This window comes from Ursus maritimus, unplaced genomic scaffold, assembly GCF_017311325.1.
Source record: "Ursus maritimus isolate PB19 unplaced genomic scaffold, ASM1731132v1 scaffold_25, whole genome shotgun sequence".
In the NCBI taxonomy this organism is placed as follows: Eukaryota; Metazoa; Chordata; class Mammalia; order Carnivora; family Ursidae; genus Ursus; species Ursus maritimus.
Window position 1 is genome coordinate 30228417 of NW_024425008.1, and position 24330 is coordinate 30252746.

Below are 24330 nucleotides of genomic sequence, written 5' to 3' on the forward strand. Positions count from 1 at the left end.
TTCATCACAGCATCACCGACATTAACAAAGGACCCGAAACAACCAAAATTTTCAACAACGTGGGAATGGACAACTAAAGTATGGTAGAGCCACTAGAAATCTACTTTCAAAGATTAGGGGCACAGGAAATTAATTACTTGTGGTACCATGTTATGTGAGGGGGGAAAAAATAGGATGCCAAGCTGTATGTGTGTGTATGTGTGTGTGTGTGTGTGTATACACACACACATATATATGACTCTGAATTTTGTTTGTATTTTATGCATTTTTAAATACTGAAAGGAAATTCATGGAGGTTAGCTCTTTTCTAGACGGAGGGAAGATGGATGATTTTTATTCCTTCTTTAGACACATTTCTAATGAACATACACTATTTTTCTATCAGCAAAAAACAATAAATATTTCTTTTATAATATGCCTGCCCTAAAATATCTCATTTGAGGTATTTTGTCCATTTGACCATCGTCAGTCTTCAGGAAAGGGTGCTAAGCGCTGACTCAGAGAACAGAGTCAAATCTACACAGTAACTTCCGAGGAGGGTGAGGAATCTCATGTGCCAGTCTAGCTTCTTTCTCTACGGTGGCTGCTGGCTCTGTTACTGGGCTTTGCAGGAAACTGTTGGAGAAATCTATTCCTTCTTCCCACAGCAACCACTGCTCCTACTCGTATGTGTTTCTCCCCTCTTAGCATGAGGATCACAGGGAGAGAGAACGAAAGCACCCTACCCCGTTTCAGAGGAAGTTTTTCTTGTAAGGCTATCCAAATGACCCCAGATCAGCTATACAGAGTTGGAAACATAAGTCATCAGTTATGTTCAGGAACCATATATAAAAAGCCCTAGTTCTCAAGAATGAATATAACACAAAATCTGTGAGTGCCACCTTGTGGCAAGCCTGACTACTCAAACGACCACCCGTCAGTCTCCACGGTTCACCCCTGGACCCCGGAGCATGGGGTCCAGCCGCTGAGGCACATGCCCCACAATAACCTACCCCTCTGAACATACGGTCCCCGAGGTGGCTGGGACTATTCATTGTCAAGCATCTCTAGTTTAGTGCCCAGGAATGCCCGTTCGAGGACAAGACGGAATGAAGGGGCAGCACAAAATGTACGTCCGTTTCCGGGCCACTGGTCGATGGGCTGAAGCTGTGCCGTGCGTGGTACGTCCATGTGCACGCTGTGTGTGGTACGTCAGTGCGCACGCCGCGCGTGGTACGCCCATGTGCACGCTGTGCGTGGTACGTCAGTGCGCACGCCGCGCGGGGTACGTCCATGTGCATGCTGTGCGTGGTGCATCTGTGCGCACGTCATGGCACTGCCGCACAGCAGGGACCTGAGGGATGGATATCTCCTCCCCCAAGAATATTTACCGATTTTATAAAGCTGTGAAGAAAAAACTTTTACATTTACCATCAGTGAGCTTTGTGCTTAGAAGAAGTTTTATTTATCAGTGTTAGAACCATCACCAACTTGGGCACAGTTTCAAAACAGCTCCTGTTGGATTCTGGCCATAAAATTATTGTTTAAGTTTGTCACGATCTTGTAAAGTAAAAAAGCTCTCCTCATACTTTAGAAAAAATACTAATAACTTGAGTTCATGCTCAAAGTGGTGGCTTCACATAAAGGGATGAAACACCACCGTTCTGAACATCTAAATATATGAATTAATCTCGGAGTCCCAGGCATGAGAGCAGGTGGAGAAATCCTCACAATACAACCTGACCAAAGGACTCCGAGAGAGAATTAAGTGTTAAAAAGAGGTCAGTATTACAAATCTGAAGGAACACAGAACACGGAAGGGACCCGACACTGATTCTGAAAGAAAAGATCTTCCTCTCAGAAAGGGATTCAGCTAAAAACCTCGCACTTCTGGACAAGAGGATTGCAACGAACAGACAACAAACAGCATGAAAGGGAAAGCAGAGCAAATATCAAAGATCTCTTGAGAGATGGTGCTTGTACTTCTCCACCCAGTTAGAAGACCTATTTCCAAAAAAGGGTTTCCTCCAGTGTTAGGGTGGAAGCATATGGCAGGAAGTCGCTGCTTTGGTCCTGGACGTGTAAAGGGGAGCATTCTCAAGTACGGAAATAAAGTGAAGTGACCTAGATGGGATGGATCTCAACCAGGTGAGCTGTGGGAGAGCATGAAGCCAAGGAATTTATAATTATGAGCTTGAACTGGGAAAACGAATCTGACTCCTTGTTCACCTCGCCAGCCTCTGCAAGAATGTTTTCTCCCATCCTAACCCAATGGGATTAAAATACTTGACTGCCCCTGTTTGAGAAAAACCAACATACGGGGCAGGGAAGAAATGTATTAAAAACCTGAGTGTCTTGATAAGTCACTTCAGGGGAGAATCCTTCATTTGCTGTCTGCACAGGGAAAGCAAAAGAAGGAAAGTAAAATAAAGGCCAAGGCCCTTTTGTCCACAAAAATAAAATAAGAGAGAGGCAAAAAGAATTCTCACCCTGCCCAACTAAAATCCAAAACCATAAGCTCCCCTTGAAGCAACAGCCTGGTTCCACCAGAAGCATCCTGGGATCAGCACGGGTTAGCATTCTAAGTTGTGACACTAGGCTCTGACAATTAATGACACGGGAAGAGGTGACTTTCCCACCTTGGCTCAGCTTCCCAGCTGGGCTAACCTGGGAGGAGAGCGGCTATCACAACAGCTTGACGGGAAGGTCTTCCCCATATTTCCGGAGCAGCTTCTGGTGGTTGTGGTCCACTGACCACTGCTGGGGCAGGTGCCTGGGCTGCATGGAGTCCAGGAAGTGCTGACGCCAGCGGCTCTCCAGCTGCATGAGGGAGCGCAGCCCGCCCTGGCTGTGGCACTGCACCACCTTCAGCCCATGAGGAATGTAGTTTTCATTGGAAATCCTGGCAAGACACAAAGGACAAGGGTCTGAGGGAGACAAGCACAGGATGGTGTTGCAGACGGCTCCAAATGCTGCGGGCCAAGGGGTTTCCACAACGGTATACGAGGAGGTTGCTAGACTTCCAAAGGTTGATTACTTTAATGCTTAAAAAAAAAAAAGATTTTATTTATTTGAGAGAGTGCGTGAGCACCAGCAGGGGCGGGGGTGGGGGTAGAGGGAGAGGGAGCAGCAGATTCCCCGCTGAGCCGGGAGCCCGATGCAGGACTCCATCCCAGGACCCTGGGATCATGACCTGAGCCGAAGGCAGCCGCTTTACAAACTGAGCCACCCAGGGACCCCCTACTTTCATCTTTTTAAAGCATCTTTCCTACATCTGCCTTTTTAAAGTAGTTTGGACATATGGCACACAATCCAACAGAAGGTATTTGGGGATTCTGAGCTATATTTGTGGGAAGGCCACTGCAGGATGCAGCCCCCACTACAGGGGCCGTACTGTCTGGCTGACAATGAGTTGTTGGTCTTTTATTTACTCCAGGGTTACCCAGGTACCAGCTCGCCCTTCTTTTTAAGTTACTCATTCTCAACCATACTCAGTATTTATATGGGGCTGTTAAATCGCCCCACATGTTCCAATGCTTCAAACACTGGAATACCTACATGTAAAATGCAAGGTGGGACATTTCTTTAGTGCCTTCGTCCTCACAGAAAGAATGCCAAGCCGTACGGCACAGGCAGTACAGTCAGTGGGACTGTAATAGCATTCTCTGGTGACAGATGGGAGCTATACTTGTGGTGAGCTAACACATAACACATAAACTTGTTGAATCACTGTTGTACACCGGAAACTAATGTAACATTGTGTGACTGTGTCAACTACGCTTCAATTAAAAAAAAAAAATTAAAAAGATGGGGGTGCCTGGCTGGCTCAGTCAGTAGAACATGTGACCCTTGATCATGCGGTCATGAGTTCAAGCCCCACACTGGGCCTAGAGATTACTTAAAAAAAAAAAAAAAATCAACAAATAAATATCTTGGGGCACCTGGCTGGCTCAGTCAGTGGAGCATGTAGCTCTTGATCTTGGGGTTGTAAGTTCAAGCCCCATGTTGGGTATAGAGATTACTTAAAAATAAAATCTTAAAAAAAAAAATGCCAAACCACATCCATGAGAGACATGTTTTGGTCTCATGAAATACTCAGTCGTGCAACTGGTGCTGTTTCATGGGAAGACGAATCCCTGCCTTCTTCCTAACTAAGTAGAGAGGCCTTAAAAAGTGCTCTGATGCCTTGCAAACAGTGCTTTCACCTCCTGTGAGTAACGACGACTTTTCCTGAGGGAGCCCCTACCCCATGGACTCAGTTCCCCTCCCTGCATTCACACCCCACTCTCAGGCCTCCCTCCCAAGACCCCCTCCCCCATTCGAGCAGTGCTAGTCCCCTCTGGGTATCTGCAGCCACCTTACTGCTTAGCTTACAAGTGTGCCACTAACTTGCCTATCTTCCCCCAAACAGCTTCTTCTCGGCCCCAGACATCCAACTCCAGCATCCTTCTATCCAAGTCAGCAAGGTAATTGGTTAGAAAGGTCTGGGGCTGAAAGGGGAAGTTTAGTTCTTTTAGCAAATACATCTGGGAATTGGTCGAAGGAACCAGTCTCATCAATTTCTCATTGGACCTTGCCAAGTTACTTAACTTTAACCTCAGGGTAGCTAACATAAAACTTGGAAAATAACATCTATACTGCAACCTCACAAAATAGTTGTAAGGATAATACTCATTAGTAGTGTTTAACTTTGAAAGATTTAAGAAATGCAAGATATAATGCTAGCAGTTGCCAGTGAGAAATCCAAATCCTGTTTCATAGGGTTGTTAGAAGAACCAATTAAGGCAATTTACAGAAAGTTTTATTAGCTTGGTTAAATAGATTAGGATATCTATAACTATTTGTTTGATAAATGTTTGCTGCTATCTTTAAGATTTTTGGATAATGAAACTGTACAGGCAACCAGCATCGCTCTCACAGTTTTGCAAACTTATCAGTGCAATTCTTTCAGTCCCTAGTACTACTGGAAAAGTGATAATGGGAAGCAAAACTGTAGCAGGTGGCCCAGAGTTTCCTTCACCTCAGCCATGGACCCATTCATTTCTCAGGACCATCGGCTTCTCATTTAGGAACACTGAATTAAGTCATGAGTTCAACTCTGTATTCATAGGGAAGGAGAGAAAGCAAAGAAGGAGGGGAAAAGGAGAAAAGTAATATGAATGGTAAGAGCACCTCTGGCCAATATTCTATTCGGTGGACCAGGACCCTGAGCGTAGGTGAGACAGAGAACATGAATCCATTGGTCTCAGTTCCCACAGACCTGGATAAGGTAAGAGACACAAAGCCACACACATCGTACGCATGAGCGACTTCAGAGATTCGAGGGTAGTTCTTGAGTATTATTTTCATCTCCTGTGCTGACTTTAGGATTTACTTCTGCATAGAATGCCCAAGGCACAACTCCATGGCATTTGAACTCATCTGCTAATCACGAACATGACTGGATATAGATGACCCTAAAGGGTCAAGGATAGAAGGCAAGTCTCCTACGGAAAGGAAATTCTCAAACAAATTCTTCTATCCCAGCCCTATGGTATTTTAAGCCATTAGACGCTCAATGGGATAACAGGAAGCTATGCTCTGCACCTAAATGGCTAACGCCCCCTGCCTGGCAAGCATCCTCACCAAGTAGTCAGGGTTAATACCACTGGGTTATTCCTCAGTCCCTTCTCAGACCAGAACTGCACATTGTACCTTGTCTCCAGGCTGGCAGCCTCTTGAAGCATCTCATCCGTGACTGTGTCTGTGTTGTAAAACTCTCTGAGTGCTTGCAGCAGCTCCTCCTTTCGATGAGCAGGCAGGCTCTCTGCGTTGAGTAGGGCCCTGGCCCCAGACCGTACCTGCCGGCGCTCAGGATCTTCCAGCAGGCGCAGACCCTCCTCAGAGCCAATGGGGGCCTGGAACTCCCTGGCCAGCTGCTGCTTCAGGTGGTTGTCATAGTAGTTAGAGATGGCGTGGCAGGAGGTACAGAGCAGCAGCACATCGTGGGAGTTGTGGTCCTTCATCTCAATGGGGAAGTGCTTCCGGTACTCATGCGGAATCACGTTCTTCCTGCCAAGCCCACCCAGAAGGCAGTGCTCATTAGCATAGGACACAGAACACGGGTGGAGCTAGTGGGCTACTGGGATTCTCATCTGGGCCTAAACAGGACTGAGAAGCCTTGGGCACCACCACCCAACAGCTATTACATAAAGGCAATATTGCCTCTTCCACTCTCGGCCTCCCTACCTAGCTGTGCCTTAGTTTTCTCTCTCCGAGGAGCAAGTTCATACCACCTGTTGCAAGAGTCAGCGGAGGGCCAAGGCAGGGGGAGGCTAATAACGACCTTTGCAAACACCATGCTCCCGGAAGGAAAAGTATCAGAGAAATGAAAACAAATTCTAATGATCTTTAACATCTGGAAAATAACTCTCTCAAAGCATGTAGCGGTCCCTCTACTCCTGAAATTTTGGAAGACTGGTGACCTAAAAATAGCCAATTTCCTCATCTGAGGAACCCCTTACTCAGACTTTTTCCATGGCTCATCAAGGCCCATTTGTTATTTTCTAGGGAGAACTGAGCTCTCAGTAAAGACCCTTGGAGTTCACAGCTATTTGTCTCACTTTGTAAGAGGAGAGTAGGAAAGTGAGTTACTCCACTGAAGCCAGGGAGTAGAGCCAAAGTGTGCCTTCAGGTCATCCAAATACAGGCATATCTCATTTTATTGCACTTCGCAAAAAAAAATTGCATTTTTTTACAAACTGAAAGTTTGTGGCAACTCTGCATCGAGCAAGTCTATTGGCCCCATTTTCCCCCCAACATCATTTGTTCACTTTGTGTGTCTGTGTCACATTGTCACATTTTGGTAATTCTCCCAACATTTCAAACTTGTTTCATTATTATAATATTTGTTATGCTGATCTGTGATCACCGTCATAGGTGGCACTGTAGTAATTATTTTGGGAGGCCATGAACCATGCCCCCATAAGACAGCGGCACTCAGTAGATAAATGCATGTGTTCTGAATGCCTCACCAACTGGCCATTCCCGGGTCTCTCTCCCTCTCCTCGGGCCTCCTTATTCCTTGAGATGCAATGATACTGATATTAGGCCAATTAATAGCCTACTACAATGACTCTAAGTGTTCAGGCGAAAGGAAGAGTGGCATGTCTCCCATGTTAAATCAAAAGCTAGAAATGATTACGTTTAATGAGGAAGGCATGTCGAAAGCCAAGACAGACCAAAAGCTAGGCCTCCTGCTTCGGTCAGCCAAGTTGTGAATGCACAGGAAAAAGTTCTTGAAGGAAATGAAAAGTGCTGCTCCGGTGAACACATAAATGCTATGCAGATGAAACAGCCTTACTGCTGATAAGGAGAAAGGTTAGTGGTCTGGACAGAAGATCAAACCAGCCATACGGTTATCTTAAACCAAAGCCTAATCCAGAGCAAGGCCCTCACTCTCTTCAATTCTGTGAAGGCTGAGACAGGTGAGGAAGCTGCAGAAAAGTCTGAAGCTAGCTGGGGTAAGTTCAAAGTACAAGACGAACCCCCAAGTGCTGGTGTAGAAGTTGCAGTGAGTTGTGCAGAAGATCGAGCTGCGATCGTTAAGGAAGGTGGCTGCACTGAACAGCAGATTTTCACTGTGGGTGAAACAGCCTTCTATTGCAAGAAGATGCCATCTAGGATTTTCATAGCTAAAGAGGAGAAGTCAATGCCTGGCTTCAAAACTTCAAAAGCCAGGCTCACCCTCTTGCTTGGGACTAATACCGCTAGTAACTTTAAGTTGAACCCGATGCTCATGGACCATTCCAAAAATCCCAGAGCCCTTCCGAATGATGCTGAATCTACTCTGCCCATGCTCTCTAAATGGAACAACAAAGCCCGGAGGACAACATATATGTTCACAACACGGTTTACTGAATATTTTAAGCCCACTGATGGGACTACAACTCAGGGGAAAAAACCAAAATTCCTTTTAAAATATTACTGTTCAGGGCACCTGTGTGGCTCAGTTAGCTCATGATAAAACTTAAAAGGATGAGGAGTTGCTTCTCGTGAATGAGCAAAGAAGGAGGTTTCTTGAGATGGGATTGACTCCTGGCGAAGATGATGTGAAGATTGTGAAATGACAACAATGGATTTAAAATATTACATAAACTTACTTGACCAGGCAGTGTAAAATTTGAGAGGACTAACTCCATTTTGGAAGAAGTTCTGCCGTGGGTAAAATGCTATCAAACAACATCACATGCTACAGAGAAATCATTCATGAAGGAAGAGTTCATCGATGCAGTGAACTTCACTGTTGTCTTATTTTAAGAAACTGCCACAGCCACCACCCTGCTCAGTCAGCAACCATCAACATCATCACAATACCCTCCCCCGGCAAAAAGATTACAACTCACTGAAAGCTCAGATGTGGTTAGCATTTTTTAGCAATAGAATATTTTTATTTATTTATTTATTTATTTATTTATTTATTTATTTATTTATTTATTTATTTTTAAAGTAATCTCTACACCAAACATGGGGCTCGAACTCATGACCCCAAAATCAAGAGTCACATCCTCTCCTGGCTGAGCCAGCCAGGCAACCCCAGCAATGAAGTTTTTTGTTTTGTTTTGTTTTTGTTTTATATAAAGAGAGTGAGCAGGGGGGAAGGGGCAGGGGGAGAGAGAGAGAGAAGCTCAAGCAGGCTCCATGCTCAGCACAGAGCCTGATGCAGGGTTGAATCCCATGACCTTGAGATCATGACCTGAGCCAAAATCAAGAGTCAGGTGCTTAACCAATTGAGCCAGCCAGGTGCCCCAGCAATAAAGTATTTTTAAATGAAAGCATATACATTGTTTTTTTTTTAAGCCATAACATTACTACACAGCTAACAGTCTACAGTATAGTATAAACGTAATTTTTATATGCACTGGGAAAACCAGAAAATTCATTTGACTCACATTTTTTTAAAGACTTTATTTATTTATCTATCTATCTATCTACTTATAGACAGAGTGTGAGTAGGGGTGGGTCGGAGCAGAGGGAGAGAGAGAATCTTAAGCAGGCTCCATGCCCAGCAAAGACCCCAATGTGGCTTGATCTCATGACCCTGAGATCATATCCTGAACTGAAATCAAGAGTTAGCCATTTAATTGACTGAGCCACTCAGCCCCTAAAGATTTTATTTTTAAGTAATCTCAACACCCAATCTGGGCCTCAAACTTATAACCCCGAGATCAAGTGTCACATGCTCCACCAACTAAGCCAGTCAGGTGCCCCTGACTCACTCACTTTATTGTGGTATTTGCTTTATTTTGGTGGGCTGGAACCAGACCTACGATCTCTCTGAGGTATGCCTAGATATACCTGTACTCCATGAATAGTATCAAGGCTCAGAAAGTTGTGAGCCACTCAAGGGAGGATTATAAGGACACACAGAGAAGGGCAGCTTCGGAAGGAAATGGGTCTCCAGTCTTTCATGAGCAAAGCGGAACCACTCTCTTTACGGCAAACTGTTACTGAGAAGAGCGTTACACTCTTGAAACCAAGAACAGGGAGCAGGATAGGCAGGAGAGCACGATAGCAGGACCCCACAGAGGGCAGAAGTTCTCAGGAAAACTGGGATGACCCCTACGGACAAGTCTCTCAACTGAGGTTGGCAGATTCAACCAAGACCCCGGAGAGCTCCGCATGCAGCTACAAAGGCAGTTTCCATCAGAGGAAGCCAATCTGGGTGGCCCAACCCCACACTCACCGAATGTACGAGTCTTTCTTGCCACAGACTACACACAGGTTCTCTTTAATCATCAAGTAATAGTCTCCTGGAGATTCGGGTCTTCCTGCAGGTTCAAACTGTAGCTTGACCACAAAAGGCTCCTCACTCACCAGCTCTTAGAGAAAAGATAAGAGGTCAGTGTTTGCCCACCTGTCCCTAAGGAAAGAAGCCCCACCTGAAACGTTCTCTGCAGTGTCCTGGCAGAGATCATGATTTCTCGGTTTTGAACAGCCACGTCCTACTTGTCTCAAGGTCGTTCTGCCTTCTTCTAACCGTCCCTGCCCCTTGTCTCTCTCCCCACTCCTGCCGGTACCCACATGCACCTAAATGTAGATGAAACAGGACAGGTGAGTCTCACACCTCCAATGCCTTTGTCCAGGTACCACTGAGCTTTCCTCCGGTCACAAGTGCACAGGGGCTGTCCATCAGGAGCATGGAGGAAGCAGTTATCATAGAGGGGTGATTTTCTGCAGGGAAAGGAGAGATTAATCTAAAACTGGAAGCTAACTCCGGGCCTCCATGTTGTCTTCTGAGTGACTCCAGCTATTCTCAACACTACATTACACTTATGGAAAAAAACAAATAGGGCAAAAAATCGTGTTTGTTCTTCCATCTGCATGGGGCTAGGAACTAAAAATGAATTCGTTTAGCTAGTTTTTATATTTATGGAACGAGGAGTGAGTTGGGTAGTGGGTACACAGCTCTGTTGTGAAAGCGAACAGAACAGAGCACCAAGAAAACTGCGCTACAGAGTAATCATTGGGTTAAACAAAGTAAATTAAAATTAAAGAACTTCAAGCTAAAGTAATGAGGGCCACATGGGTTTATTTCTGGCTCATACGCAATACTTGCTTCAATTGAATCATCCAATTCCTAAAGGCGCTCTGCTACGGGGCCCAAACTTCCACTTCAAAGTACTTATTAGTCATCTTTCTGCAACAGAGGCGTAAGTTGTACAGAAAAACTCTCACTGGTTGGAGAATGATATTGGCTTAGAGCTGGATGCCGTTCTAAATAATCAAATACCAAGTGAACAGGAAATCAGATGATGCATTTCTCCTGAAATGTATGAGGCAATTCATGTTATTCATTTTTCGCAGCTATCCTGAGCAAGAAAGGAATAATAATTATACCCTCATTTATAACTGGAGAAGTTACAGGGCTCAGGTCATAGCAGGATCAGTGATAAAGCTACGTGAAGCTCCCCTTACTTCCACTCAATTCTAAAAATTAGAAAGTACTAGAAGGGAAAAAGGAGGAAAATACACAAATAGACCAAAGGATAGCTTCAAATGTCCTTGAAGGAAAGGAAAAATAAAATGAACCCTTGGGGGGGAAAACTAACCCCTGGAGCACCTGCTACCCTACCACACAACCTTCTGCCCAGATCCAAGATGAGGCCTCATGCCTTTTGCTGGAGGCTGGGCCTCTGAGTCTCTCTCTACCAGACAGAGAACTACTCAGTTACCTGGCCGAATAGCCCACCCCCAGGGGCTTTCTTTTATGCTTTCTGGGGTCTCTCCCTTGGTGGTTGCCTGGCACCGTTCCATCCGTCTTAGACTTCTTATTTCTTGGCTTCTGCTGAGCTTCTGCTGCTTCCCCATTAACCTCTTCCCCCAGGCGGCTGAGTCCTTTGCTTCGGAATGGGATGTCTACCACATCCTGGCAATTTTCCAAGACTTTTCTCCAGCCCACGTGGTCATCGTTTTCATCTAGAGTTGAATTCCTAGAGAAAGGGTATCCAAGAAGATGGAGAAAGAGAGCCACTGAAATCTGGGCATCCCTGGCAGCATAAATCACCTGAAGAGAAAAGTCAGAGATCAGTGGAATCTGGAAGGCAAACCAGAGAGTGCAATTTCCAAGTCAATCACAAAGATACAGACAACTTTTAGGATTCTAATTCAAGATGTACAACACCCTAAGCACCATGTACTTCTTAAAAACCTTTTATGATGAAATATTCCACACTATATGAAAGTCAACTGAATAGTATAGTGCATCTTCATGTTTCTTTGTCTATGTTTTTAACTAAAATAGCTAAAATAATGACTTACTCTGAATGCTAAAAAATCCTAACTATATAAACCCAGTGAAGTTTCTTTCTGTTACCAAACCTGATGGACAGATCTTTCTCAAGTTTGGGTGAGGGTAGTCACCACAAGTTTGACAACTAGTACATGAAATTCACTTTGGAGGTGGTCACCGTCTAGAACCTGAAAACAAGATTCATTGAGAGGCCTGTGTGACCGTCAATCAGAAACAACCTGCCATACCTATTAATGAGATGTGGAAAACAAACGGCTTTCAAGCATGGGCCTCAAATCAAGTCACAAGGGCTCATTTCTGGAATTATTTATTTAATAATGGTAAGTCACTCTTCCAAACAACTGGTGACAGGAAAGCTGGTCATAAATAAAAGTAGCCAAAACTATCACTAATAGCTTTTCCCAACAAAGGGAGTAAAGACTTTAAAATTCCTTTAATTTACCTTTAGTAACCAAGCCTGGTAAATAATACTATTAGGAATATGCTTTTAGAGTAAAACAGGTTTGGATAGAATTTTCCACCTAGACTCAACAATCTGTACATCTACCAGCAGGTTGTCTTCCACAGGAAAAGAGTATGCTTGAATGTGAAGTGTTTAAAGTGTTTTTAGGGGCGCCTGGGTGGCTCAGTCGGTTAAGCATCTGCCTTCAGCTCAGGTCATGATCCCCAGGGTCCTGGGATCGAGCCCCACTTCAGGCTCCCTGCTCAGTGAGGAGCCTGCCTTCTGCCTCTGCCTCTCTTCCTGCTCATTCTCCCTCTCACTCTCAAATAAATAAAATCTTTAAAAAAAATAATATAGTGCTTTTTAACAAACTGTTTTCAAATGATAAGGAAACGAAGGCACTTTCAACAGATGCTGTTCAGACAACTGGATGACCACATGTAAAAGAATAAAGTTGGATCCCTACCTCACATCACACACACAAATTAACTCAAAATGGATCACAAACCTAAATGTAAGAGCTAATACCTAAGACTTGTAAAAGAAAACAGGAGTAAATGTTCATGACCTTGGGACAGGCAATGATTTCTTGGATATAACACCAAAAGCGTAAGTGATAATCGAAAAAAATAGATAACTGGACATCATCAAAATTAAAACCTTTTTTGCTTCAGATAACGACCTCAATCAAGTCAGTGAAAAGACCACCCGAATAATGGGAGGAAATATTTACACATTATATATCTAATAAGGGACTAGTGTCCAAAATATATAAAGAACTCTTAAAACTCGACAATATAAAGACAAACAATGCAATTAAAATATGAGCAAAGGATGTGAATAGATGTTTCTCCAAAGAAAATATGCAAATAGCCAACAAGCACATGAAAAGATGTTCAGCATCATTAGTCGCTAGGGAAACGTAAATCAAAACCACAATGAAATACCATTTCATACCTACGAGGATGGCTCTAATCAAAAAGACAGACAATAACAAGTGTTGGTGAGGATGTGGAAAATTGGAACCTTCATACATTGCTGGTGAGAATATAAAATGGTGCAGCTACTTTGCACTTTGCCAAGTCTGGCAGTTCCTTAAACAGTAAACATAAAGTTTATGACCCAGCAATCCCACTCCTAGGTATATACCTAAGATAAGTAAAAATGTAGGACATATGTCCACACAAAATTTTATACACAAATATTCATAGTGGCATTTTTCATAAAAGCCAAAAAAATGAAAGCCATCCAAATCTCCGAGTGATGAATGGATAAACAAAATGCAGTATATCCATACAATGGGGTACAGCATAGCAATACAGAGAAATGAAGTACCAATAAATGTTATAACATGAATGAACCACAAAAACATGCAAAATTAAGAAGCCAATCACAAAAGACCATATGTTGTATGATTCCATTTATATGTAATGTCCAAAATAGACATATCTATAAAGACGAAAGGTAGATTAGTGGTTCGTCTAGTGTTAGGGTGTTGGGGGGGGATGAAAAGTGACTGTAGGATGGGAAGTGACTGTTAATCAGTATGGGGTTTCTTTCTGGGGCGATAAAAATGTTCTAAAATTAGATACTGGTGATGGTTGCACAATTCTATGAAAATACTAAAATCCATTGATTTGTACACTTCATTTTTTTTTAAGTAGGCTCCATGTCCAACATGGGGCTTGAACTCACGACCTGGAGATCAAGAGTCACATGCTCTACAGAATGGGCCAGCCAGGTGCCCCAATCTGTACACTTTAAATGTCTGAATTATATTGTATGTAAGTGATACCTCAATAAAACTGTTTAAGAAAGAAAGAAAGAAAGAAAGAAAGAAAGAAAGAAAGAAAGAAACCAAGGCACAAAGAAATGACTTACTCAGAGGCACAGAAAGTCAGAAATAGCTGCAGAAAACAAATTCAGATAATTTGACTCCCAAAATTCTTTCACAGGATAATGTTACTCTGAAGATACCAGCTAAATCTTTCCAATAACACATTCTGGAAGGATGAACAAGTGGTGACCAACTCTGCAAACAAGAGAAGGCTAAAATCTAGGCCTATGGGTGGTAAGCCAAATACCCAAGAATCACGTTAATTTGAGCCACAGAGAATGGAAAAGTATTAGGAATGGGAAGCACCAGGTATCTGTGAAAGCAAGTACAAGCAGGGGTGAAAACAAGAAGATAAGGTGAAAGCTTCCATAAAGAAAACTTAGAACTCTAGACCTTCTCCTTTGTACCACAGGGCTGGCGACGACTCCTTCTCTAAGCCCCAAAAGAGTACACATTTAAGTCATATAATGGCTAACTCACAGAGGATCTGGATCTAGTAATACCAGGCCTGGCAGAGGGGGGAGGGGGCAAAGTGTCACCTGAGAAAGGGATTATGGGAAAGTGTACATATGGCTTGGTGAAACTACCAATACCTTTCCCCACTCAGCAACCAGAATATAAGCAGAGGGACTTATACCTCTTGGGCAGAAGACTAGATGATTCATCTCTGGAGGAACTGAGTAGCCTGAGAAAAAAGAGTTCCAGTTACTGACATGTGACTATAATCTAGAGGTACTGATAATAAAGCCCACTGGTCCAAAAGCCCTGGCTATATGTGCTATGTTCTCAACCTATTTTTTAAAACTCAAGTTTAAATAGCATTTTCCGTATTTTCTAAAATCTCATTAAGCATTATGTTTATAATTAGAACAAAATAAATAATAAACATTATCATAATAAAGAAGGAACAGGGGTGCCTGGATGGCTCAGTAGGAAGAGCGTGCAACCATTGATCTCGGGATTATGAGTTCGAGTCGCACGTTGGGTGTAGAGGTTACTAAAGAAAAGAAATAAACTTAAAAAAAGCTAAAAAAAAAAAAAAAAGAATGAAGAGTCTTTGGAAAGTCTGAACTCTCACAATAATAAGGATCACAAATTTGGCTTCGAATTTGGTAGCTATTAACTTTTCCTCCCCAACTTTTTATTTTAAAAGTTGTCAAACCCACAGAAAAGTTAAAAGAATAATAGTACCAACTGACATTCACAATTGTCAATATTTGCTTTATCTCTTTATAATATGGACACTACACACTTCTTTTTTTTTTTTGCCTGAACACATTTCAAAATTAAATTGCTGCTATTATGATACTTCAGCTCAAACGTGTCAGCATGTACTTCTTAAGAACAAGGACATTCTTCTACATGACCTCACCACTGCCACACCCAAGAACTTTAAAAGTGACAAAGTACAATAATATACGGTTTTATTTGAATGTCTCCAATTGTTCCAAACATGTCTTTTCAGGTGGTGCAAGATTCTGGATTTCTAGTAAACTTATAGAATTGCACAACCCATCACCACAATCAATGTTGGAACATTTCCATCACCTCAAAAAGAAACCTTATACCAGGGCGCCTGGGTGGCACAGTGGTTGAGCGTCTGCCTTCAGCTCAGGGCGTGATCCTGGCGTTATGGGATCGGGCCCCACCTCAGGCTCCTCCGCTGTGAGCCTGCTTCTTCCTCTCCCACTCCCCCTGCTTGTGTTCCCTCTCTCGCTGGCTATCTCTATCTCTGTCAAATAAATAAATAAAATCTTTAAAAAAAAAAAAAAAAAAGAAACCTTATACCCTTTAGCAGTCATCCTCCACTTCTCTCAGCCCAGGCAACCATTACTTTATGTTGTCTCTATAGATTTATGTACTCTGAACATTTCACAAAAATAGAATCTGATGTGGTATTTTATGACTGGCTTCTTTCACTTAGCATAATGTTTTCATTTTTTAATCAAGATTTTGTATACTCATCGTATTTAGCATAATGTTTTCAAGACGCATCCATGTTGTACCATGTGTCTTTTTTATTGCTGAATAATATTCCATTGTAAGGCTATTCCATATTTTACTTATTCATTCAACAGTTGATGGACCCAATCAACTTTTTAATTTGTCTTTGAATATGAATGGACAGCCAAGGATTTAAACATTTAAGAAAAATCTTTAACGTGAAAGACAAAGACCAAATCAAACATTTCAAATAAGGAACTCGGAGGAAAATGAAGCAATATAGGAAAAAGAAAATCTCAAAAATCTTTAATACTGTAACAGAAGATACTGTATCCATTACACAAAAACAAAGTTATTTTAAAAGTGAATATTCAGAGGAGACCAAGAACCTCTTGTCACTTAAAATTATGATAGGAATAATTAAAAATTCAATAGAAATGTTAAAAGATAAACTTGAGGAAATTTCACAGAAGGTAAAACAAAAAATACAGAGAGAGAAAAATCAGAGAGAAAGTATTTTTCCTAGGAAATCAGAGGATCAATTCAAGGGAGTCCAATATCCAAATAATATGAGTTCTAGAAACAAAAGAGAGGGAAACTTTCAAATATTATGAGACTAATTCTCTAAACTAAAAGACAGGAGCTTCCGGATTGAAAGGGTCCATTGGCTTCTAATACTAAAACGAAAAATAGCCCACACTAATGTGTATCATCATGAATATTAAGAACTAAGAATAAAGTGAAGATTCTCCAAAAAGAAAAACCAGTGACATGCTCAGGATCAATGCTGGAAGCTCCAAGACAGGGAACATTATCTTTGAAGTTCTGAAAGAAAATGACTTTCACCCTCAACTGCCGTCCTCGGCGAAAATGTCAGTTCATAGAGAGGGAAGCCAGTATCTTTTCAGATATCCAGGGTATCATAAATTAACTCCCTACTCTCCCTTTCTTAACCCACTCCAAGACAAGGAAGGGAAAAGACACGGAATTTGAAAGACAGAGGATCTACTCCAAAAGAAAGGTGAAGGGGCTCCCTGGGCTGATGGTAAATGCAGATTCCAGGGTCAGAGCTGGGCAGCAGGGCTCTTGAAAGAAGCAGGATGACAAAGGGCTCTAGAATCTGGAAGGAACAGCTCCAATGGAAAACCAAAGGAATTAGTCACCTCATATGTTTGAACCAGCCAAGATGTAGGGTGCCATTAAAAGAGTCCGGGGTTGAAACGGTTAATAGGTATATAGAAAACAAAGCAAACAAAAGTACGAATTATTACTCCTAGGAAAACAAAGAGCTGTATAAGCAAAAAACTTAATTGTGGCTTACTATGTGGCTCAGCTATAAATAATATCAATATAAGTAGATATTAATCTGATAAAAATGATGATTTACCTATATTGGGAAGTTGGGGAAGGGAAGAAGTATTTGGGGACAGAGGAATTACAAGAGAATTAAATCATGTCTTCCACTGTAAGAAGTCAAAGATAATATGAAAAATAAGAAAGAGTAATATATGCATGTAATTTTAAAATATAATGGTAATCACCAGGAAGAAATGAAATTGGTTGCCACTGAGTGGGAGGAAGACAGGGAACCACTAACCGTTTCTTATAATAAGTCTTATAACACTTTGGTTTTCTAATTATGCATTGTATTCATAATTTTAAAAATTATATTTTCTGAAGTGCCTGGCATATAGTAAATGTTCAGAAATATAAAACACAACAGGGACTCTTTTACTCTGTTACTTAAGTACCATTTACAAACGACAGACCAGTTATCTTCAGTGAGTCTCTTTTCAGGTATTTCCACCCAATACTTATATTTGAAGATTATAATTACAGGAACAACTATACTTCACAAGCAATGGCTCTTCCATTCTTCAACTACTCTGATAAGAAATACCTGGTCCTCAGTAAGAGTCTCAGCATCCCAGTTGCTGCAACGAAGCAGAAGGGACTTGTCAAGTGGAAAGTTCAAAACCGTCTCGGCAAGTGATTTCAGGCTGAGCCCATTACAGAGCAAATTGTTTCTATAAGAAATAAGTAAGTCATGTATCAAAAATAGGCAAAAGAAGAACAGGTAAATCAAGAAAGACATTTAAATGGCCAGTATACAGATGGCAGACACTCAAAGTCACTAGACATCAAACAAAATAAAAATTATAAATAATTTATCTATCAGATTGCAAAGATTTTAAAAAATAACTATCTACCATTGATGGAGCATGAAGAATCAGTCTAATCTAAAATTCATAAACTGTCCATTTTTACAAGCTTTATGGAAAATAGTTTAACAATAAAGAGCTTTCAAAATTTTAAACATGAAAATTCTCTGATTCAAGAATTCTACTTCTAGGGGCGCCTGGGTAGCGCAGTCGTTAAGCGTCTGCCTTCGGCTCAGGGCGTGATCCCGGCGTTATGGAATCGAGCCCCACATCAGGCTCCTCCGCTATGAGCCTGCTTCTTCCTCTCCCACTCCCCCTGCTTGTGTTCCCTCTCTCGCTGGCTGTCTCACTCTGTCAAATAAATAAATAAAATCTTAAAAAAAAAAAAAAAAAGAATTCCACTTCTAGGAATTTATCCTAAGGACAAACGTACATAAAATGATCTTCGCTGCAGCACCATTTATAGTAGCAAAGAATTGGAAATCACCTAAATACCCATCAACAAAAGTCTGGTTAAAAATCTATGCAATTAAATTCCATACAACTGTTAAAAATAAGGATGTGGATGGGGCGCCTGGGTGTCTGAGTCGGTTAAGCAGCTGACTCTTGGTTTCGTCTCAGTTCATGATCTCATGGGTCCTGGGACCGAGCCCCACGCCTGGGCCACCGCCCTGCCCAGCTCCAGGCTCAGTGCGGAGTCCACTTGAGGATTCTCTGCCTCTGCCCCTGCCCCCCACCCGCATGAGTGCTCTCTCTTTTTCTCTCTAAAATAAATAAATAAATCTTTAAAAAAATAAGGATGTGGATCTATATTGATGTGAAAAGATGTCCATGACGTATCAGTTCAGTAAAAAGACACTGTGGGAGAAAACATATGTTGTGGTCCCTTTATGTTAATATATACGTACCACATTCCAGATGTATGTGTGTGATTCTAGGTATGAGAGAGACAAAGCACAAAGAGATAACTAGAAAGATATCGATCATATGTTAGTGATATTATCTCTGCGTATGGGATCTGTGGTGATTATCTATCTTCTTTATGTGTGTCTATATTTGGCTTGGCTAGTGTTCAGGTAATTACTTTTCAAATTTGAAAAAATGATAATGGTATTTTCATTGGGCCGGTGAAGGTACAAAGAAAACCACCACACATAAAAAACAACATTTCTGCCCTTCAAACACTTTCTGATTAAAATAGCCGCAGGGTGGAGGAAAAAATTAATTTGTCCAAGATTTGGAGATTCCAAACAAGAAATAAACATGAAATTAAGAACACATTGGTCTACACAAGGGGATCTGACTTCCTGGCTACCAAGGGAGAGACCAGAAGTTTTGGAGCAGGAGGCCTGGAAGTGGGGGTTGCTGTCAGGGTTACCGCAAGCAGGACTCCCTCAGGTACTGTAGGAAATGAAATAATTATAATGATGAAAAAAGGAAGTCTTTCCCTACAAAAAGCAGCAGTAATTGATGGATTTCATTACCTCCAAAAGGCAGCACTGACTAAAAAGTGAAAACAGGTCCAGACGTACTTAGGGAAAAATACATCATGTCTTGGTTCAATTAGTGAAAATTAAGGCTTTGGGAGACATAAAACTCTCTTTTGTTTTGTTGGAAATTATAAAAGTAATTAATGCTTATTATTAAAAGTTCAGACAACAGGAAAGCATCACAGGTGAAAAGTAAAAGCCTGTCACCCCATACTTTCACTCCTTAGGAATAATGACTCCTAACAGTATGCTGTGGCCCCTCCAGACCTTTCCTATGCACAAATAGACAGATGGTTAAACGGAGGAGGAGATAACGTGTTTTTGGTATTTGTTCTGCTTTTTGCTTTGCAACTTGCTTTCTTGTTTAATATATCAGAGACTTCCATCCATGAAAATAAGTACAAATATACTTATTTCATTCTTTTTAATAGCTGTGTAATTTCTCAAGCATGGCTAGTCCATAATTCTTGAAATCATTACCCTCGCTGAAGGACAGTACTTAATTTTTAAGCTACTTAATTCCATTTAGGTCATTAGTCTTTTTTTAAACGTTGTATTTGGAAAGGATGCACATTTCTTGAGGATTAATTAAAAACAAGATGCCATCTTTGCCATTTCAAAATTTCACTAGGAAAGAGTCCAAAGTCACATACAACAATCTCTGTAATAAATTATCTCTGGTTAACACATAACACAAAATATAAAGAGTAAGAAGAAAAGCAGTACCAAAAAAATGTGCTCCTCCCAACATCAACTGAAAGAAACAACTACTTATGGCAAATGTCAGGAGCAGCCGATAGCTAATAGTATGAAGTATAATCCTTGCACTATAATGTCAAATTTCTTAAGCTATAATGTCAAAAAGTTCTAATTTTCCTACAGAAGTGTTCAACAATAAAAAAAAATTTTTTAATGTTTTTTTTTTAAATCTCATTAAAAACTGAAAGGCCTGATAAATACTTCACTCTTACTTCTAGAGAAGTTCATGGTAATATTCAGCTTTGGCCAAATTCTTATTTTGATGCATGGCCATTCTGCACTTAGTGAAACGGAGAATTCATGTACTTCTCGTTTCTGTCTATTCATGGCGAGGACTAACTGCACAGGAGAGATCTGGAAGGACACACTGATCGATGAGGGCTCTGAAGGAGGCAGGGACAATGACGACGGTGATGATGACAGTAAGAGCTGAACACAGCAGTACACCACACCGTCTCTGTGTGACACACGCTAAGTTCCTCATGTAGTTTAACTCTTGGAATTCTCACACCAGTCCTGGGAGGTGAGAACCTAATTATTGCTGCAGATGAGGGAAATGAGGAACAGCCACCACACAACCCTCTCCAGGGTCAACTCTTAGGTCCTACACCCACCCCCTCTAACAGCAGAGAGTGACAGTGGACAACTCTGGGGAGGTGGTGCAGGGGGGTGGGGGAGGCAGGACAGGAAGTCCTGGTGAGAGGTGGCTGTTGGGGTGACACTCCAAATACTTTCACAGATCTAAATTTTTTTTTACAGTAAATATGCCAACGTATTTCTTGAAAACACTTGATACTTACGAGAGTTGTATATACATAAGCCAAACTACTAAGCTAAAATAAAATTTCATTTTATGCTAAAAAAGGTAAGAGATTTTAATCAGGCTCTCTCTCAGTTTACCAAATCCTCTGAACTTTTAATGTCAGTGTCATTTGAGGCAGGGAAGGGGCTACCTCTCTCCACATTATTAACACACACACACACACACACACACACACACACACACACACGCTATTGCCACTCCCTGAAAAACAAGTTAGCATAGAATTTCCATAAGAATAGAATTCCAAGGAAAAGGGAAATCTTTCTCCCAGTAACGCATTAGTCTACTACTATTTTTGGCCTAAAGCAGGGTTTGCAAATTCAAATGTTTATCAGGATGAGCTGGGGTTACAAGGGATGGGAGAGGTGGGGGTTCTGACAACTGAACAGAGCACGGGCATCTAAAGAGACCCACCTCTCCCCAGCAATTGCTACCATTCAGAACCACTGACCTCAGTCAAATCAATCTGATTTTTCAAAAGTCCCAAATACAGACTTTTACATTAAATCTTCTGGATTTAAACTAAAAATTCCCCAAAATATCATATGGAGGAAAAAAAAGCAAAAGCAAAATGTGAAGCCCTAATTTAGCCAGGGGCACCATCAGTTTACAACCTGTAGCTTATGGAAACACCTTACTTATCAATGTTTCACCCAGAGAGACCAATCCGAGGTAACTAAAGTTTTCTCAGAGGTTGGACTATTTCCTCATGAATTCATGTGCATGTCAGAAGCCTCTAGGCTACTAAAAAATTTTAGATGCTTCATTACTGTTCTCAGTACTCCACAAATCTTGCTACAATATTTGCCCGGCACTACAGGAAGCCCAGCATTCGTACAAACCATACCCCTGCCTCACGGCTAGGTACCGGAGGTCCAGGCACCCCTTCACCACGAGGCCGTAGTCCTGCAGAAGCTTGCTGGCGTCTTCTGAACATCCTACTCCAACTTTTAAAATCGTGCCATCTGCCAACATGTCCAACAATGTTTTTGGTAGTGTTTTTCCTCCACAGATCAGCTTTGGCAAGCGAACCAAAACACAGAAGCCGCTCGGGGAGGCCACTTGAAGGAGGGACAGAGGACTGGCTCTGCCTTCCGAATTCACCTGCAATGGAGGAAAACAGGGCCACAGGTCATGCCCAACCACAGCACCAAGTACAACATGAAACTGACAAAAAAAAAAAAAAAAAGTCTAAGAAGTACATCCTTAACTTCCCAAAGGAAGCGGCTGACCACGTTTTGGTTCAAATCGAAGGATAAGCCTATGCTAACAAATGCTACGGACTCCATGAAGCAGCAACCTAAACAAAGGGCCACACGCGAGCCTGAAATGTGAGCCATCCCTAACAAGGGACAGCGAGGAGAGCTGGCTGAGTCATGTGAAATGTACTGGTTTTAAAAGTCTAAGTGAAAAAAGGCTACGGAGTAGAGTGCCAAATGATAAACACATACTTTTCATTATCCAGACTCTTCAATGCACGTGCTAGGAACGCTACTCATTGCTCTTACTGTTACTGCCTCAAGATCCAATTTTTGCAAAGAGGTAGACAATACAGTACTAGAAGTAAGTGGTACCTGCCAATATAAAAAATCCTGGTAGCACAAAGTGCTTTCTCAGCATTTTGTGATCACAAATGGTGTTCACTAAGGGGAAAAAAAAAGCTATATTGAGCATAAGGTAGGATCCTGATATCTTAAGAGATGAAAATCACTTTATATATTAACTGACCTAGTTTTAATCTTTTTGAGGTAACAGATAAGTTGCAGAAAAAAGCTGAAAGCTAAGAAATTATTCCCAGAAAAATTTACCTGCAAAGTTCACATTAACGAAAAGATCCTCTAAAGCCATCCATAGAATCCAGGTTAAACACCCAAGAAATCCCAATCCTTCTCATTTTTCGGGAGAAGAAATTTAGGACCTACAGGTGACGCGGTCTGCCTACACACGGAGGGATAATGACAAAGTTGGGACTAGAACCCAAATTCCCCAATCTAGAAGTTCTCAACCGAGATTTAATATGTGTACCCCCACACACACCCCGGGGACATCTGGCAACGTCTGGAGAAATTTTTGGTTGTCACAGTTGGGGGATGGGGTGTACAAGTATCTAACAGGTAGAGGCCAGATTGCTGCTAAACATCCCACACTACACGGGACGCAGCCCCTCACAACAATGACTCACAGCCCAAGCTACTCACAGTGAGGAACGCCGCTCTGGGCAGCGTGGTGCTCTCACCACCGCGGTATCACTGTGCCAGGCCCCGTGCCACGCGCCACTGTGGCTATGAAGTTACGCAGGAGATGGAACGTGACTTAGGGATTACAGCCTTATTGGTAGAGTACAATATACACAAGCTCACGCCCTCAGAAACGACATGGTAAATACCAGAGGAGTGGTTCCACTCATTTACGGAACATAAGAAGTAGGAAGAATGGTAGGAGAAGAAAGGGGGGGGGGTACACAGAAGGGGGAATGAACCATGATAGATTATGGACTCTGGGAAACAAACTGAGGGCCTCAGAGGGGAGGGGGGTGAGGGATTGGGACAGGCCGGTGATGGGTATTAAGGAGGGCACATATTGCATGGTGCACTGGGTGTTATACGCAAGTAATGAATCATGGAACTTTACATCAAAAACCAGGGATGTACTGTACGGTGATTAACACAATATAATAAAAAATATTATTATTTAAAAAAAAACACAAAGGTAAAACGAAGTGTTAACAAGTAATCCAAGGTAGGATATTGCATAGTTGAGGTGACCAAAACCACAGAGAGGAAACAGTCAAGATCACAGAGCGGCTGTTAGAAACACAGCTCAGAGAGCACTCCTCTTTGACTTCTACTTCACGAAGTAAAACCATGGCTTGACTCACGAAAGGCTCAGGACTTCCCTTCTCAGGTAGCGCTTTATCAATGAGGGCGATTTCCAGATCCTCAAAAAAGCATGCCAGTTTGATTTCTAATGTGTCTCTTTCTTAGGGCTTAGCCAAGGTCAAAAAAGACCTATAACTTGACTACTGGCTCCTGTTCTTTTTTTTTTTTTCTTTTTAAAGATTTATTTATTTATTTGAGAGAGAGAGAGAGAGAGAGAGAGCAGG

General features: G+C 41.9%; 1 protein-coding gene across 5 annotated transcripts in view; it reads right to left on the reverse strand.

Annotated features, from left to right (window-relative positions):
* Positions 1–24330, reverse strand: part of EXD2 (exonuclease 3'-5' domain containing 2) — a 59342-nt gene that overhangs the window by 8573 nt on the left and 26439 nt on the right. For 3 of the 5 annotated variants that reach the window (XM_008700299.2, XM_008700308.2, XM_008700316.2), the window contains 7 exons: positions 22075–22331; positions 17894–18020; positions 11193–11524; positions 10085–10191; positions 9704–9839; positions 5674–6030; positions 1417–2881 (listed from right to left, as the gene is read on the reverse strand). In XM_008700299.2, coding sequence (XP_008698521.1) covers positions 2665–2881; positions 5674–6030; positions 9704–9839; positions 10085–10191; positions 11193–11524; positions 17894–18020; positions 22075–22331 — 1533 coding nt within the window. In that variant the 3' untranslated portion in view covers positions 1417–2664. Of the gene's footprint in view, positions 1–1416; positions 2882–5673; positions 6031–9703; positions 9840–10084; positions 10192–11192; positions 11525–17893; positions 18021–22074; positions 22332–24330 lie in introns of those variants that run through there. The other 2 variants (XM_008700325.2, XM_008700334.2) reach the window with 2 other exon arrangements.